This window comes from Lytechinus variegatus, chromosome 1 (genome assembly GCF_018143015.1).
Source record: "Lytechinus variegatus isolate NC3 chromosome 1, Lvar_3.0, whole genome shotgun sequence".
In the NCBI taxonomy this organism is placed as follows: Eukaryota; Metazoa; Echinodermata; class Echinoidea; order Temnopleuroida; family Toxopneustidae; genus Lytechinus; species Lytechinus variegatus.
In genome coordinates this window covers 52,810,911-52,823,021 of record NC_054740.1, presented here as the reverse complement: position 1 = coordinate 52,823,021, position 12,111 = coordinate 52,810,911, and the positions used below count along the sequence as shown (strand labels likewise).

Sequence of the window (12,111 nt, the reverse complement as noted above, 5' to 3'; positions counted from 1 at the left end):
GAGGGAGAGAAGAAAAAAAAATTAAAAGAGAAAAAAGGGGATGGGAAAGTGAAAGAAAGAGGGATAAGTAATGGGGGAAAGAGAAGAAAAGAGGAAGAGGGAATTAAAGAAAAGAAAGGAAAAGAAGAAGAAAAAATATGAAGAGAATAAAATTAAAAAGAGAGAAAGATGGGAAGAAAGATAAGAAAAAGAGAGATGGAAATGAATGTCGAATTTCCCATTGGGGATTTGAAATCTCATCTTTTTAGGTTGGAATATTAAAAATTTTCAGTTTAATCGTTGAAATATATTTCGTCTTAATGACTAACTTTTCTACCAGTCCATAATATTTAACATTTCTGCCCGCGCTCGTGGTAATTATCTATTTACATACGCGTCATGTTCAGGTTCACAAACATTGCCCAGAATGTTAAATTTTCAGGGCAATATACATGAAATTTAATTTTTAGCTTGCATATAGCTTATGAGATTATAACACATTTATGTTGCTTATAAAGTAAATCTAGGAAATGACTGTTAGGACATGGGCGTTTGCCCCCCCCAACAAAAAAAAGAGAGAATCAAGGCTAAGAAAAAATAGAGAGATAAGGAAAGGGATTAGGATAACATATACCATTATTTTCCAAATATTATGTCAAAATCTATCACAACCTTGTATTTTTGTAATAAAAGTGTCAACATATTTGCTTGCTCGCTTCGCTCACTGCAAACTTCTTATTAATTTTATGCGATACGCCATATCGAGCCCCCTCGAAGTTGTTGGCTCATTACGGCACTTGGACAAATCAACTTTGAGCGGCCGATCGGGGAAAATATGGGTGAAAAAAATAACTCCTCCCCCTATTGGCGGAATCTGGGTCCGCCCCTGACTTAGGCTTTCAGGAAAAAATACAGGAAAATTATTTTTAAAAATCAGATTGCGCTTCGCGTTCTCATTATTTATTTAGGCCTTGTGAGATACCTCAATGTGTTTTTTCAAGAATAAAATCTAAGATTTTCTTTAACGTCTACCCCCCCCCCATTTCATTTATTTTTATCTTGGTGCCCTCGCCCCCCCCCCCCTGCACCCATGCTGAATAAATACGCCACTGATGAGGATAATTAGTCGAGATTGCATATTTCCTAGAGGTTATCATTAATAATATTGAAGGGTATACTAAAACAACAGTACAGAAACTACAGCTCCCGTTCACAATATTCTAGTAGGGCCTACTCTGGTGAGAAGTTAGACCAAATTGAAACCCCCCAAAATCACTCGTGCTTCGCGCTCCCATTGATATTACATCATGGGCGGAAATCCCAGGGGGGCAGGGGGACGTGTCCCACCTACTCAAAATAGTAGGGGGGCACAATATCAAATGTCCCCCTACTATTTTGGTCTTTGATAATCACAGAAATACATCATTCTAAATCGAAATAAAACATGTATTTTGGGACGAGATGACCTTACTTTGGCGATGATAACCTTTTTTTTTTGCTTGTCATATTTTCCCGCCCCTTGTCCCCATAGGCGGATCCAGGGGGCTGAGCTCCCCCCCCCCCATTGGCGGAGCAAAAAAGAAAAAAAAGGAAAGAAAGAAAGAAGGAAAAAGGGAGGAGAAAAGGAAGAGAAGGACGACGAAGGCTTAAAATAAGATGAGGGGAAGTCTTGGAAAATAAAAAGAATCTTTCGTGCAACTATATAAAACTTTCGCTCGCGCTTCGCGCTCACATTGCCTATTAGGTGATTTACATATCTTGTTCAATATGGAGTTCGAATATCAAGTATGGAAGTCAATATACAACACATATTTCACCTCGGAAATCGAACTTTCATTATTTTGTGTAATTTACAAATTGGTTTTTAAAAAGTGCTCTGTAAAAATGTCAATTTTATGGTTTGAATGTTAACATTTGCTGCTTGCGCTACGCGCTCGCAAATTTTGATTTATCAGGTACCTATATTTTCGTGTATTCCATAAAGATTTCAAAATATCCCTTTTCTGGTCTGATTGTTAAGGCGCATCTGCTAGAGCGCTGCACGCTCGCATTTTGATTGGCGAGTTATGTAAATGTTTCAATATTGTTTATATACAAACTACTTAAAATCCCCTTTTCATGACAGTTTACCAAAAATTATAGCTCGCGACTTGCGCTCGCATTATTGGTTAAAAATATATAAACTGATGCATCCTATTCATAATCACAAAAGTGAAATATCCAGTTTTTATGCCATGATATCATCAGATTTCGCGCCCTCATTAGGCATTAATTATGATATCAATTTAATAATTAAATTGTCCCTTTGTTTCTTCTTGCGCTTAGCAAGATGAATAGGAAGATAGTCATCATTTTCATATGGTGGCATGTCGTAAGGATGTCGCGTCCCGGTCCTAAGTCAAAACTCAAAGTAATAATAATATCAGCTCTTTTTTAAGTGCGATCCATATCCAACTTACAATTTTTCTACAAAGTGCTAGAAATATAAAGCTGAAATTGACTCTTTTTTCAGATCGGACCATCAAAGTTTCATCATTTTCATGATTAAAGTTGTATTTAGAATGCCTAGATTCTAGGTCTAAATATGAAACACGCTCGCGCATGTTTATTCAGATACCCAACTTGTTCTCTAATTTAAATCATTATCCAGTTTCAGATCACAATTTCAAAAAATTTCTGCTCGCGCTTTGTGCTCGCATTTTTAATATAGGAAGACCCCATATTACTCATCCTTTTGATGATTTACAAAACATGAACAGAGTGGCCCACTTTTAGGTCTAAATCTCGATTTTTTTTCTGCTCGCGCTTCGCACTCGCATCAATCGTTAAATTACATAGCTATCCTGTTCACGATTACAAAAACTGATTGAAATTTTCCATTCTTTCTTTAAAAAAGTTAAAAAATGTTCAGCTCGCGCTTTGCGCTCGCATTTTTTGGATTGTTGAAATATGTGACGCCTTCATGGCTAAGTGCAAGCAGTCCTTAACAGGCACCAGTTTAAAACGTATATTTTTTTTTTGCTCGCGCTTTGCTCTCGCATTATTAATACTCATATTTTTTAGGATTTACAAATCATGAATAGAGTGTCTCGTTCAGTAAATATTATAGGACTAAATCTAGAAATTTTCCGCTCGCGCTTCGCGCTTGCTTTAATTGTTTACTCATATACCTATTCTGCTTGAGTTAAAAAAAGTGCTTAGAATTTCCTTTCTTTGGGTGAAAATTTCAAAAAGATTCTGCTCGCGCTTCGCGCTCGCATTATTTGATTGTTAAATGCTACTTTAACAGGTATCTTTTTCATCAGTTCATTTCCCCTCGCGCTTTGCGTTCGTAGTAATTATTAAGTTGCATACATGTCTTTTTCAGGATAACAAACATTGCCAAGAATCAGTTCAAATTTTAGGGAAAAAAATACATAAAATTTCCCCCAAAATTAGCTCGCGCTTCGTGCTCGCATTATATATGAGGATTATGATATTATGTATTGATTCATAAGAATAAAGCCAAGAAGTGACTAATGAGGACTACCCCTTCAAAGAAACAAACAAAAATTATCTTCGAGCTGCCGATCGGGGAAAATATGGCTGAAACAAATTTCCGCCCCATGCACCCCCCTTCCTATTGCCGAAGACTGGAACCGCCCCTATGTCCCCCTACCTTTTGGTATTTATGTATTCATGGATTTTTTTTTCAAGAACACATTAAAAAGTGGTCTTTATTTTTGTTTTAAAGTGATTATAAGATAATTTAAGTTAGCCTGGCCGCCGGCGAGAGAGTGGGCGCCATTTTTCGAAGAGTACACATGGGCGCCAAACATCAGGTCAAATTTGCTCCCCTTCCCTCCCCTCGAAATCCTGGATCCGCGCCTGGCCGGTTCTATAACAATAACCCAATTAGGGCAATCACCCCCAGACAACTACTTCAAGGAAAATATTATCCCCATATTTTTACCGCCGTTGACTGTTACCCCCCCCCCCCTCCCGGAAATTTACTCTCCAGACAATTACCCCAGATAATTATGAAAATAATAATTGTGAAAATGCCTTAACGTGACGACATGGCGTGGTACTTTATCTTACCATGTCTTAATTAATCATTGGCGGCCGAAGGTAAAACATTTAGGGGGATCCACCTGAAATTTTGGGATGGACACAGGTAAAAAATTGACAAGCAAATCAACCAAAATTTTAGGAGGGACCACCAAAATATTTTGACAAGAAAAAAAAGGTTATCAACCAAAATTAGGGGAGGGACAAAAATATTTTAGGGTGGTCTACCTCAATTTAGGGGGGGGGGGGCGTAGAAAAGAAATTGACGACCAAAAATAGTTTTCAACTAAAAATTTAGGGTGGACCGTCCTCCCACCTCAAATTTAGGGGGAAAGCCCCCCCCCCCCCCCGCTTCCGCTGACTAAGTAATTAATAAGCTTATTATTTCGACATAGCGATATATTCTATCTTGTCAAGTCGATATGTCCACATGGCGAGATATGAAGTGTACAAGTCCCGGCAAGAATCCCGATATATCGCCATGTTGACATGTAACATATTTAAGTCGACTTGGCAAGATACAATATCTCGCCATGTTGACATATAACTTTTTATAAGTGGACTGACTTGGCAGGATAACGTATCTCGCCATGCGGACATAATAAGCTTATTTAGTCGACATGGCAAGATAAAGTATCTCGCCATGTCGTCAAGTCGATGGCATTTTAGAGGCTCCGTATGGCGTCTAGAGGGCATATTTCCGGGGGGGGGGGGGTAACAGTCCCCGACGATAAAAATATGGAGATAATATTTTCCTTGAAGTAGATGTCAGGGGCGATTGTCCTGTGGGTCATCGTTATAGAACCCCATGGACTCGTATCAATGACCTTTTGACCTCTTGATGACATGGATTTCACTATATTGTCCTGATCATAATTTTACACACACCGCGGACTATCGGACCCGCGGTCTATCGGGCCCGCGGTCTATCGGACCCGCGGTCTATCGGACCCGCGGTCTAACGGACCCGCGGTCTATCGGACCCGCGGTCTATCGGGCTGTAACCGTTACAATATGACAACGTCGTTTTTTTTTAACGCGCTCTTGCCAACAATTTAGAATCCATTATCTAATTGGAATATAACCTTTGTACACATAGAGGAAAAATCATCTTAGAAGAACTTTTGAGTATATTTAAAAATATATTTTTTAAATAAATAAAAGTGTGATATTTAACACATCACTGGCGGTCCTCGAATGCTCCACAAAAAAGAGAGACTTTCCCAATTTCATGGTGGTATCATGGACCTATAATAGGTCCATGGTGGTATACACATGTACTGTATATCACCAATGTATAGGTGGCCAGGATTGACTGAGTAAATATTACACAAGGTCAATACTGAATTAGGAGCTGGAATTGTCATGTCAGACTGAACAATACACACTCAATATTTGTATAAAATAATTGCATTTGACTATTTGCATTCTCATGACAATTTTCATTCTTGGATCAAATCTATGTTGATACGTTTAAAAAAGAAAATTAAGCAACATAGAAAATGTACACAAGCAATTATCAGACAGAGAATTCCTTTGCTCATTTTAATTCACTTTGTACCCATATACCCTTGCCTTCTCCCCCATCCCCAAAAGCATTTTCATATAGTTTAAAATGATCAGTTGATGCATATATTATTAAAAAGAATTGAAATTTAGGATGTGACCCCCCCAAAAAAAAAAACAAAACTTGGTAGCCAACATTCTGCCATTATATAAAAAAGATTCCCCCCCCCCGTCAATTACATAGAGTGTAGACCTACAAGAAATGAACTCCTGTGATGATGTGATAAATGCTTTTTTGATTAAATGTGCATCTCAAAGATTGAAAATATACAGGAATTTTGACAACAGCGTTAGCAACTACTAATGATTAACATAGGAGCTTGATTGACTTCTGAAGTCATATAGAAGAATTTACCTTTCAATCAACATATTTCAGATTTGGAGCAGCAATATTGAGAACAACGATTTTTGTGATATAAAATTTGTTACTATCAATTCACAAACTTCCACACATGCATGCTGTAATGACCTCAGTAACAATGAGAGAAACACCATCCCTACAACAAGCTACACGTATGTGCCATGTATCTTTGGAATATTAGGAGGAAACATGCAAATGATACAAAATTCAAATTACAATACAGCCTCTCTGTCTTGAAATACAATGTATATTCTCCTAAATACAACGCATGGAACTAAGATTGCAAACTGTAAATCAGATCAGCACATAGGATCTCCAGGATTTAAGTGATCTATTTATCTTCTATGCATACAGTTCATGCAACAATGTTTATTTGGACTGCTCCTTTAATCCAATGGCCTACAGTAATTGATGGCAACCATTATGGGATCAAAGTAAACAATTCGGGAGAGAATGTTATTCAAATGGCAGTCAAGTGTTAGAGAATTCAATAATTAACCAATGAATTTCCATCTTAAATTGGTCTATGATAAGAGTAATATTATCCTGGAAATATATGTATGCAATTTGTAGTAAATGACAAACAACATTTTATCATTCTTCTCAATTTTCTGATAGTTATAAGCTACGTGCCCTCCAGAAGGAAGCACATTTATCTTATTTGAAAGAGAACAGTACATACCAATTTCATAATTTGCACAATTGACAATGAAAAATTATATTAGGAAATGTGTTTTCTTCTGGATGCTTTCACAATTTGAGATTTGAATATTTATCAGTAATGTAATGAGCCAAAAATTTTGAGGGGCCAGACGTGGCAAAATTTCTAATGCAATACAAAGATCTAATTTTTTCTTATGGTTTGACGCAATATTCATAAATTGCTACAATTCTCCCTTTTCATTCCTTTCTTCTTTTTCCCTTTTTTTTCTTAGTCCTGAGGTTTTTTGGAGGTCCATGGTCACCCCCTGTACATCTGTGATATTTATGATATATACAGACTCGCTATAAATGAGTGATTGAAAAAAAAATGTCACCTCTTTGTCAAAAATATTCTATCACACTGGATTTGCACATTCAAAATGATATTTTTGCCAGTGTTTTTGCCTCATAAGAGTATTCAATTAAACCAAAATGATGGACATGGTCTGACCAATGTAGTAATTTATTGCAAAATACTTGGATATCATGTGATTGTAAGACCAGCTGATCTCACTTTAAAACACCCAGAGGGGCTGTCTCATAATGCTTTTAATAAGTTACGCCCAACTTCACGCATAACTGGGATCCTCTCTCATGTAAAATGTGATACCCCAGAAGTCAAGTTTTAACATATTGTTTTTTTTTTACCCCAATTAAACTTTTTTCATCTGGATGCAAGTTAAACAATTCTAATCTACAAGGATGACTGTAGCTGATGAACATATAAAAAAAGGTCGATTTAGCCAAGGAACATCTCAATCGTAACCTATCAAGAGCATTATGAAACACCACCCAGGGGTCCCCGTTTCATAAAGACTTGCAACTATCGTAACTTTGCCATTATGGTAACTACCATAGAAATCTTGATTGCGATTACGATTACCATTGATGAGTCTTTGTGAAACAGGGATCCAGGGCCCTTTTGCATAAAAGTTATTCCCATGGTGACGCTGATCAACGGCCAATTAAAATCAAGGATTCCATGAACGTTATCATTGGATGGCAAAGTTACCATAACAATAGCTTTTATGCAACGGGACCCAGGTGTGTATTATTATTGTCTTTGACCAAGAGCTTCAGTATCTCTTCTAACTGATGATCCTTCATTATGAGCATCTTTCTTCCAGTGATTGTCTGAATCTGGAGGTCCTTCAGGAGTTCATATAAGCAAATTTCCTTGGCAACATTTAGTTTCAGCAATAGAACGGATATGCAGTTTGTAATATTGCATTCCAAAGCCAATGAAAAGATGGATGCCAGACACCCTCTTCTTCAGGTAAGAAAGCCTGCTCAAAAGCACAATGGCAGTTTGAAACTCGGACATTCTCAAGTCATCTAAATGTACGCAGCCTGTTGTCCTGTCCACATAAAGTCCATGGCACAATGGCTGTGTGATGTCCCGTTCACATTGACAGTTTGAATTTCAGTCCCGGAGCTGCTTTACAGTGGAAAGCACCAAACCAGACTTGTTTGTCCGTATCTGTAAATTGCCCATCGCCTTCCATTCTATTTAAATGTAAGAAAAATATGAAAACATACATAAATCAAATATTACCGATGATGAAACAAAAATCATATTCAGAACAAACATGATTTCTTCTAAAACTGGCTTAAATCTGATCAATAAAAGCTAAAGAAAAAAATCCATCTCTTATATCCTTCCTTCCTTTCTTTCTTTCAATCAAGCCGGGGTAATAATAGCAGGGCCCGCTGGTAGAACAGTTTTCGAAACTGAAGTGGCTGCCCTGGGTAAATATACCTATATTATTATTATTTCCTCCCTTTCACACAGTAAATTCATCATGATTCATAATAATAAATAGAGCTGCAAATATCTGTCGTATCTCTTTTGTAGCTTATATGCTGGTACTACACAACGATGGTATGAATCAGACAGTTCAGAAGTAGGATTTAATTATTTCATTTAGCATTATGAATCTCTCCAAAATAGAGTGTCACGTATCCCCCTTTTTGGGAAAGAAATCAACCTATGTAAGCAAGAAATTATTTTAATTTACTGTATGAAATATAGTACAATCCGCAGGAGTCAAATCTTCAGGGTCCACAGATATTAGACTTAGGAGAAATTGACTTGGAAGATATAAATAACACATGTTTTGCCATTCTGATCTGGAAAAAAAATGGCTTTGACCTAGGTACTTATTCAACTTTTGGAACATCGTATTTCAAAAGCAGACGCTACTGTATAGCAGAGTGAAACCACACTCACTTATTTTCATTGAACTCGCCATCAAACACAGCCTTGTTGGCGAATGTGTATCTTCCCTTGCCGTGAAACTGGTTATTGACAAACTCTCCTTCATAGACGCTTCCACTGGGATGCGTTAGTTTTCCTTGTCCGTTCATCTTATCACCGGCCCATTCTCCATCATAACACAGCCCATCGGGTGTGATGTGCAATCCGTGGCCGTTGCGCTCTATGGCTCCGTCGTCGGTCTTCACATAATCACCCTCTGGAGAGGTTTTGAAATGAAGAAAAAGGGTGATTGAAATATCAATAATGTCTATGATTCATGGTTGCCAGTCAGTTTTCTTGCTTGACCTCTAAAGCAGTCAAAACATCTAATAAAGACATATATGATAAAAAGCCTGAAAAGCCAGAAATTTGAAGGCAGGGCCTGAAATTGGGCAAAAGCATGAAGACTCGATGATAATTTGAAAATACTAATGATGATGGTGATTTTAATAATGATGAACTGATGATAGTGGAATTGAAAATGCTCTTTCTACATCTAAAAAAATCATTCAATAATTGTAAAATAGCCTTAAAAACTAACACTTATTCATTCAATAATAGCTCCTTGCAGTCAAAACTGAATTTAATAAATGATTATACAAGGAAAACAATACAAAAATAAAATTGATAGAACTGTAAACTGAATAAAGAAGAATCAATAATAGGTATATTAAAATCAAGTCAGTATACAATGAATAAAAATTGAGGGAATTCTGCTCTCAATTAAAAAAAAAACTGTTCTTGGTCTAAGAGTGAAAACATAGCAATACACGATCAAGAAATCTTTTCTGAGGTCTCAATCATCTTTCTTTAAAAGAGAACCATACGAACATGGATACATCTTGTAAAGAATCAAAACTCTTTAAAAGTAGACTGGGGCCAACATGAGTACATCTTTTTCTTCCTTTTTTGTGTGTGCAAAAGTTACACTTTTCTAACAAATCAAATTTAATAGAAATATAGGGAAAAAATTACTCACCATATCTGTCTCCATTTGGAAATACAAAAACACCCCTGAGTTGAGGTACTTTTTCCTCTTCCTTGACTTCTCCTTTTCGTCCTCCTTTAGCTGAAGAATGGATTGAAAATAAAACAAGACAGATTAAATTCATACAGATAGGAATTAATCAGGAAGAGCATTAACCAAGGGAGCGAAGCGGGACGGCGCCCAGGAGCTCATCGTGTATTTACCCATACTCACGGGACAAGGGTAGATTATGGTCAAAATATCTAGCAAGAAAAATTGTGAAAACAGAAATTATGCACTTACCACGATTATATGAAAGGTCGAGTGGTAGAATCCTGACATCGAGGCACAGACTGGAACCTCAAAAATCTGAAAAGTTCTCTCTTTCTACCCCAGTCTCGATCTGCCATTTGTTATGATTAATAACATAATTTCTGTTTTCACAATTTATCTTGCTAGATATTTTGACCATAATCTACCCTTGTCCCATGAGTATGGGTAAATACACGGTGAGCTCCTGGGTTAGAAGGGCATCAAAAATACAAATCAAGAATACTGGTATACTGTAAGATCTTTGATAATTAGAATGGAATTTCTAGAGTTGAGATGAATTCTTACTTGTTTTGAGTTAAGTTTTGTTCTCCCATATTGCACTCTTGACTATAGGGATTATAAAGTTTGAACACTTTAAATATCAACAAACTAGCTTAAGCAATTTCAGTCTTGACTCACAACAGGGCAACAAAGGCAAGCCAGTGAATACCAGTAGGCATTCCATTTCCAGCAACAACACGTCAACAAAGTTACAATGCAGTGACTGGCAAATTACAAACACCAGACCGCACAGATCTTGAAGTTGAATCTGTTCCAATGAAAATGACAATGCAATGGCCCTAGCATTAAATTAATGAAAAAATATCATGATGAGGACTATTTAACTAGAATCTAGATCGTTTAGCTCGTGTAATTGTTGTGCTGGCCGCGCGCCAGCGCCGCACGGGCGGGCCGGGGAAGGAACGGGGAGCCGGCGAGGACGATGATCACGGTGAAAGGCGGCTGCAGCTGCATCGTCTCAGCTCTGCCAACCGAATTTGGTTTATTTCCTTTCAAAACCAATAAATGAATCAATAAATTAAAAATCATATTCATATACCTGGCATCTTGAACTTGAATTCCCTGTTGTCTTATGGGTTCAGCTTAATCTGCCTTTTCTATTTGGTTAATTGGTTAATACATTAACTTTTGATTTCACTTCCATAATTTAATCAGTCAGCGTTTGGTTACTCAGCTGTGCTAGATACGGACGTAGATGGCGTTAATCTAAATCCATTCGAGGGCATGTACTAGATACATGTAGCTTCATTTATGATTAAAAAATGAACATTTAAAATCCTCATTTAAATTGACAATTAAACAATTAAATATCCTCTGAAAGTATCTCGAGAGGCCTTTAATGTCAAGCTTCCAAAATACTAACTGAACCATTTATCTAGCTCAATAATTGTCCTCCATGCAAAAACACATTATTTTCGAAAACATCTAGTTCCCATGCAGAATTAAATCAAAATTATCAATTATATATCTAACTTACTTTTATTTTGACTGTCATTTCAACAACAAAAAAGAACGATATTGCAAAATAAAAAGAAATTAAATTTTCTATCAAATATGTCATCATTGGCCCAAATAGTCGTATTTAATTGTATATCGTCTATTACCATGTAGGCCTAAAGTTATTTTTTGTTGGTTCTATTCATTCAAGCAAATCATTTTTCTTCCATTTTCATAAAATATATTTTTTTCAATATATAAATAAAATAATATCATTTGTCATAAAATAGTTTATATCAAACCTATAGATAGATCCTTGGCATTTGATTGCTTGTTTGATATCGATCATTCGGATCATTTTGGATATTATATTTGGATCGATTTGGATATGCGCGATAGCTCAGTCGGTAGAGCGGAGGTTTCGGATTCCGGTGACCCAGGTTTGATTCCCAAGTGGTGGGCTAGTGCCCTTTGGTAAGGCATTTATCCTCATTACCAGGTCCCACGGAGAGGACCTTAAGCAGTTGGTCCTTTGGTTGCTTGCTCACAGGCATTTGTGCTTTCTTAGCAGTCAGGTAAAAAACCTCGGTATTTACAATGACGTCATCGACCGTGCAATTTAGGATCTACTCATAGTGCAATTTTTTTGTCCATTGCACACAGGCATCGTACGCAACA

General features: G+C 36.9%; 1 protein-coding gene across 1 annotated transcript; it reads right to left on the bottom strand.

Annotated features, from left to right (window-relative positions):
- Nucleotides 1-6,996: 6,996 nt before the first annotated feature.
- Nucleotides 6,997-11,174, bottom strand: LOC121416419 (MORN repeat-containing protein 2-like). The gene is made up of 4 exons (XM_041609933.1): nt 11,036-11,174; nt 9,895-9,984; nt 8,889-9,132; nt 6,997-8,164 (listed from the first exon to the last, which is right to left on the bottom strand). Exons 1-4 carry the CDS (start codon nt 11,040-11,042, stop codon nt 8,062-8,064), a joined length of 444 nt encoding a protein of 147 aa, XP_041465867.1. The 5' UTR covers nt 11,043-11,174; the 3' UTR covers nt 6,997-8,061.
- Nucleotides 11,175-12,111: the final 937 nt, after the last annotated feature.

Excerpts from the sequence above, each read along its gene's own strand:
- LOC121416419 (XM_041609933.1), bottom strand. Across the intron at positions 9,133-9,894 it reads TCCAAATGGAGACAGATATG|AGGGTGATTATGTGAAGACC; the intron begins GTGAGTAATTTT and ends AAACCTCTCCAG. Across the intron at positions 8,165-8,888 it reads GGCGAGTTCAATGAAAATAA|AATGGAAGGCGATGGGCAAT; the intron begins GTGAGTGTGGTT and ends ACATTTAAATAG.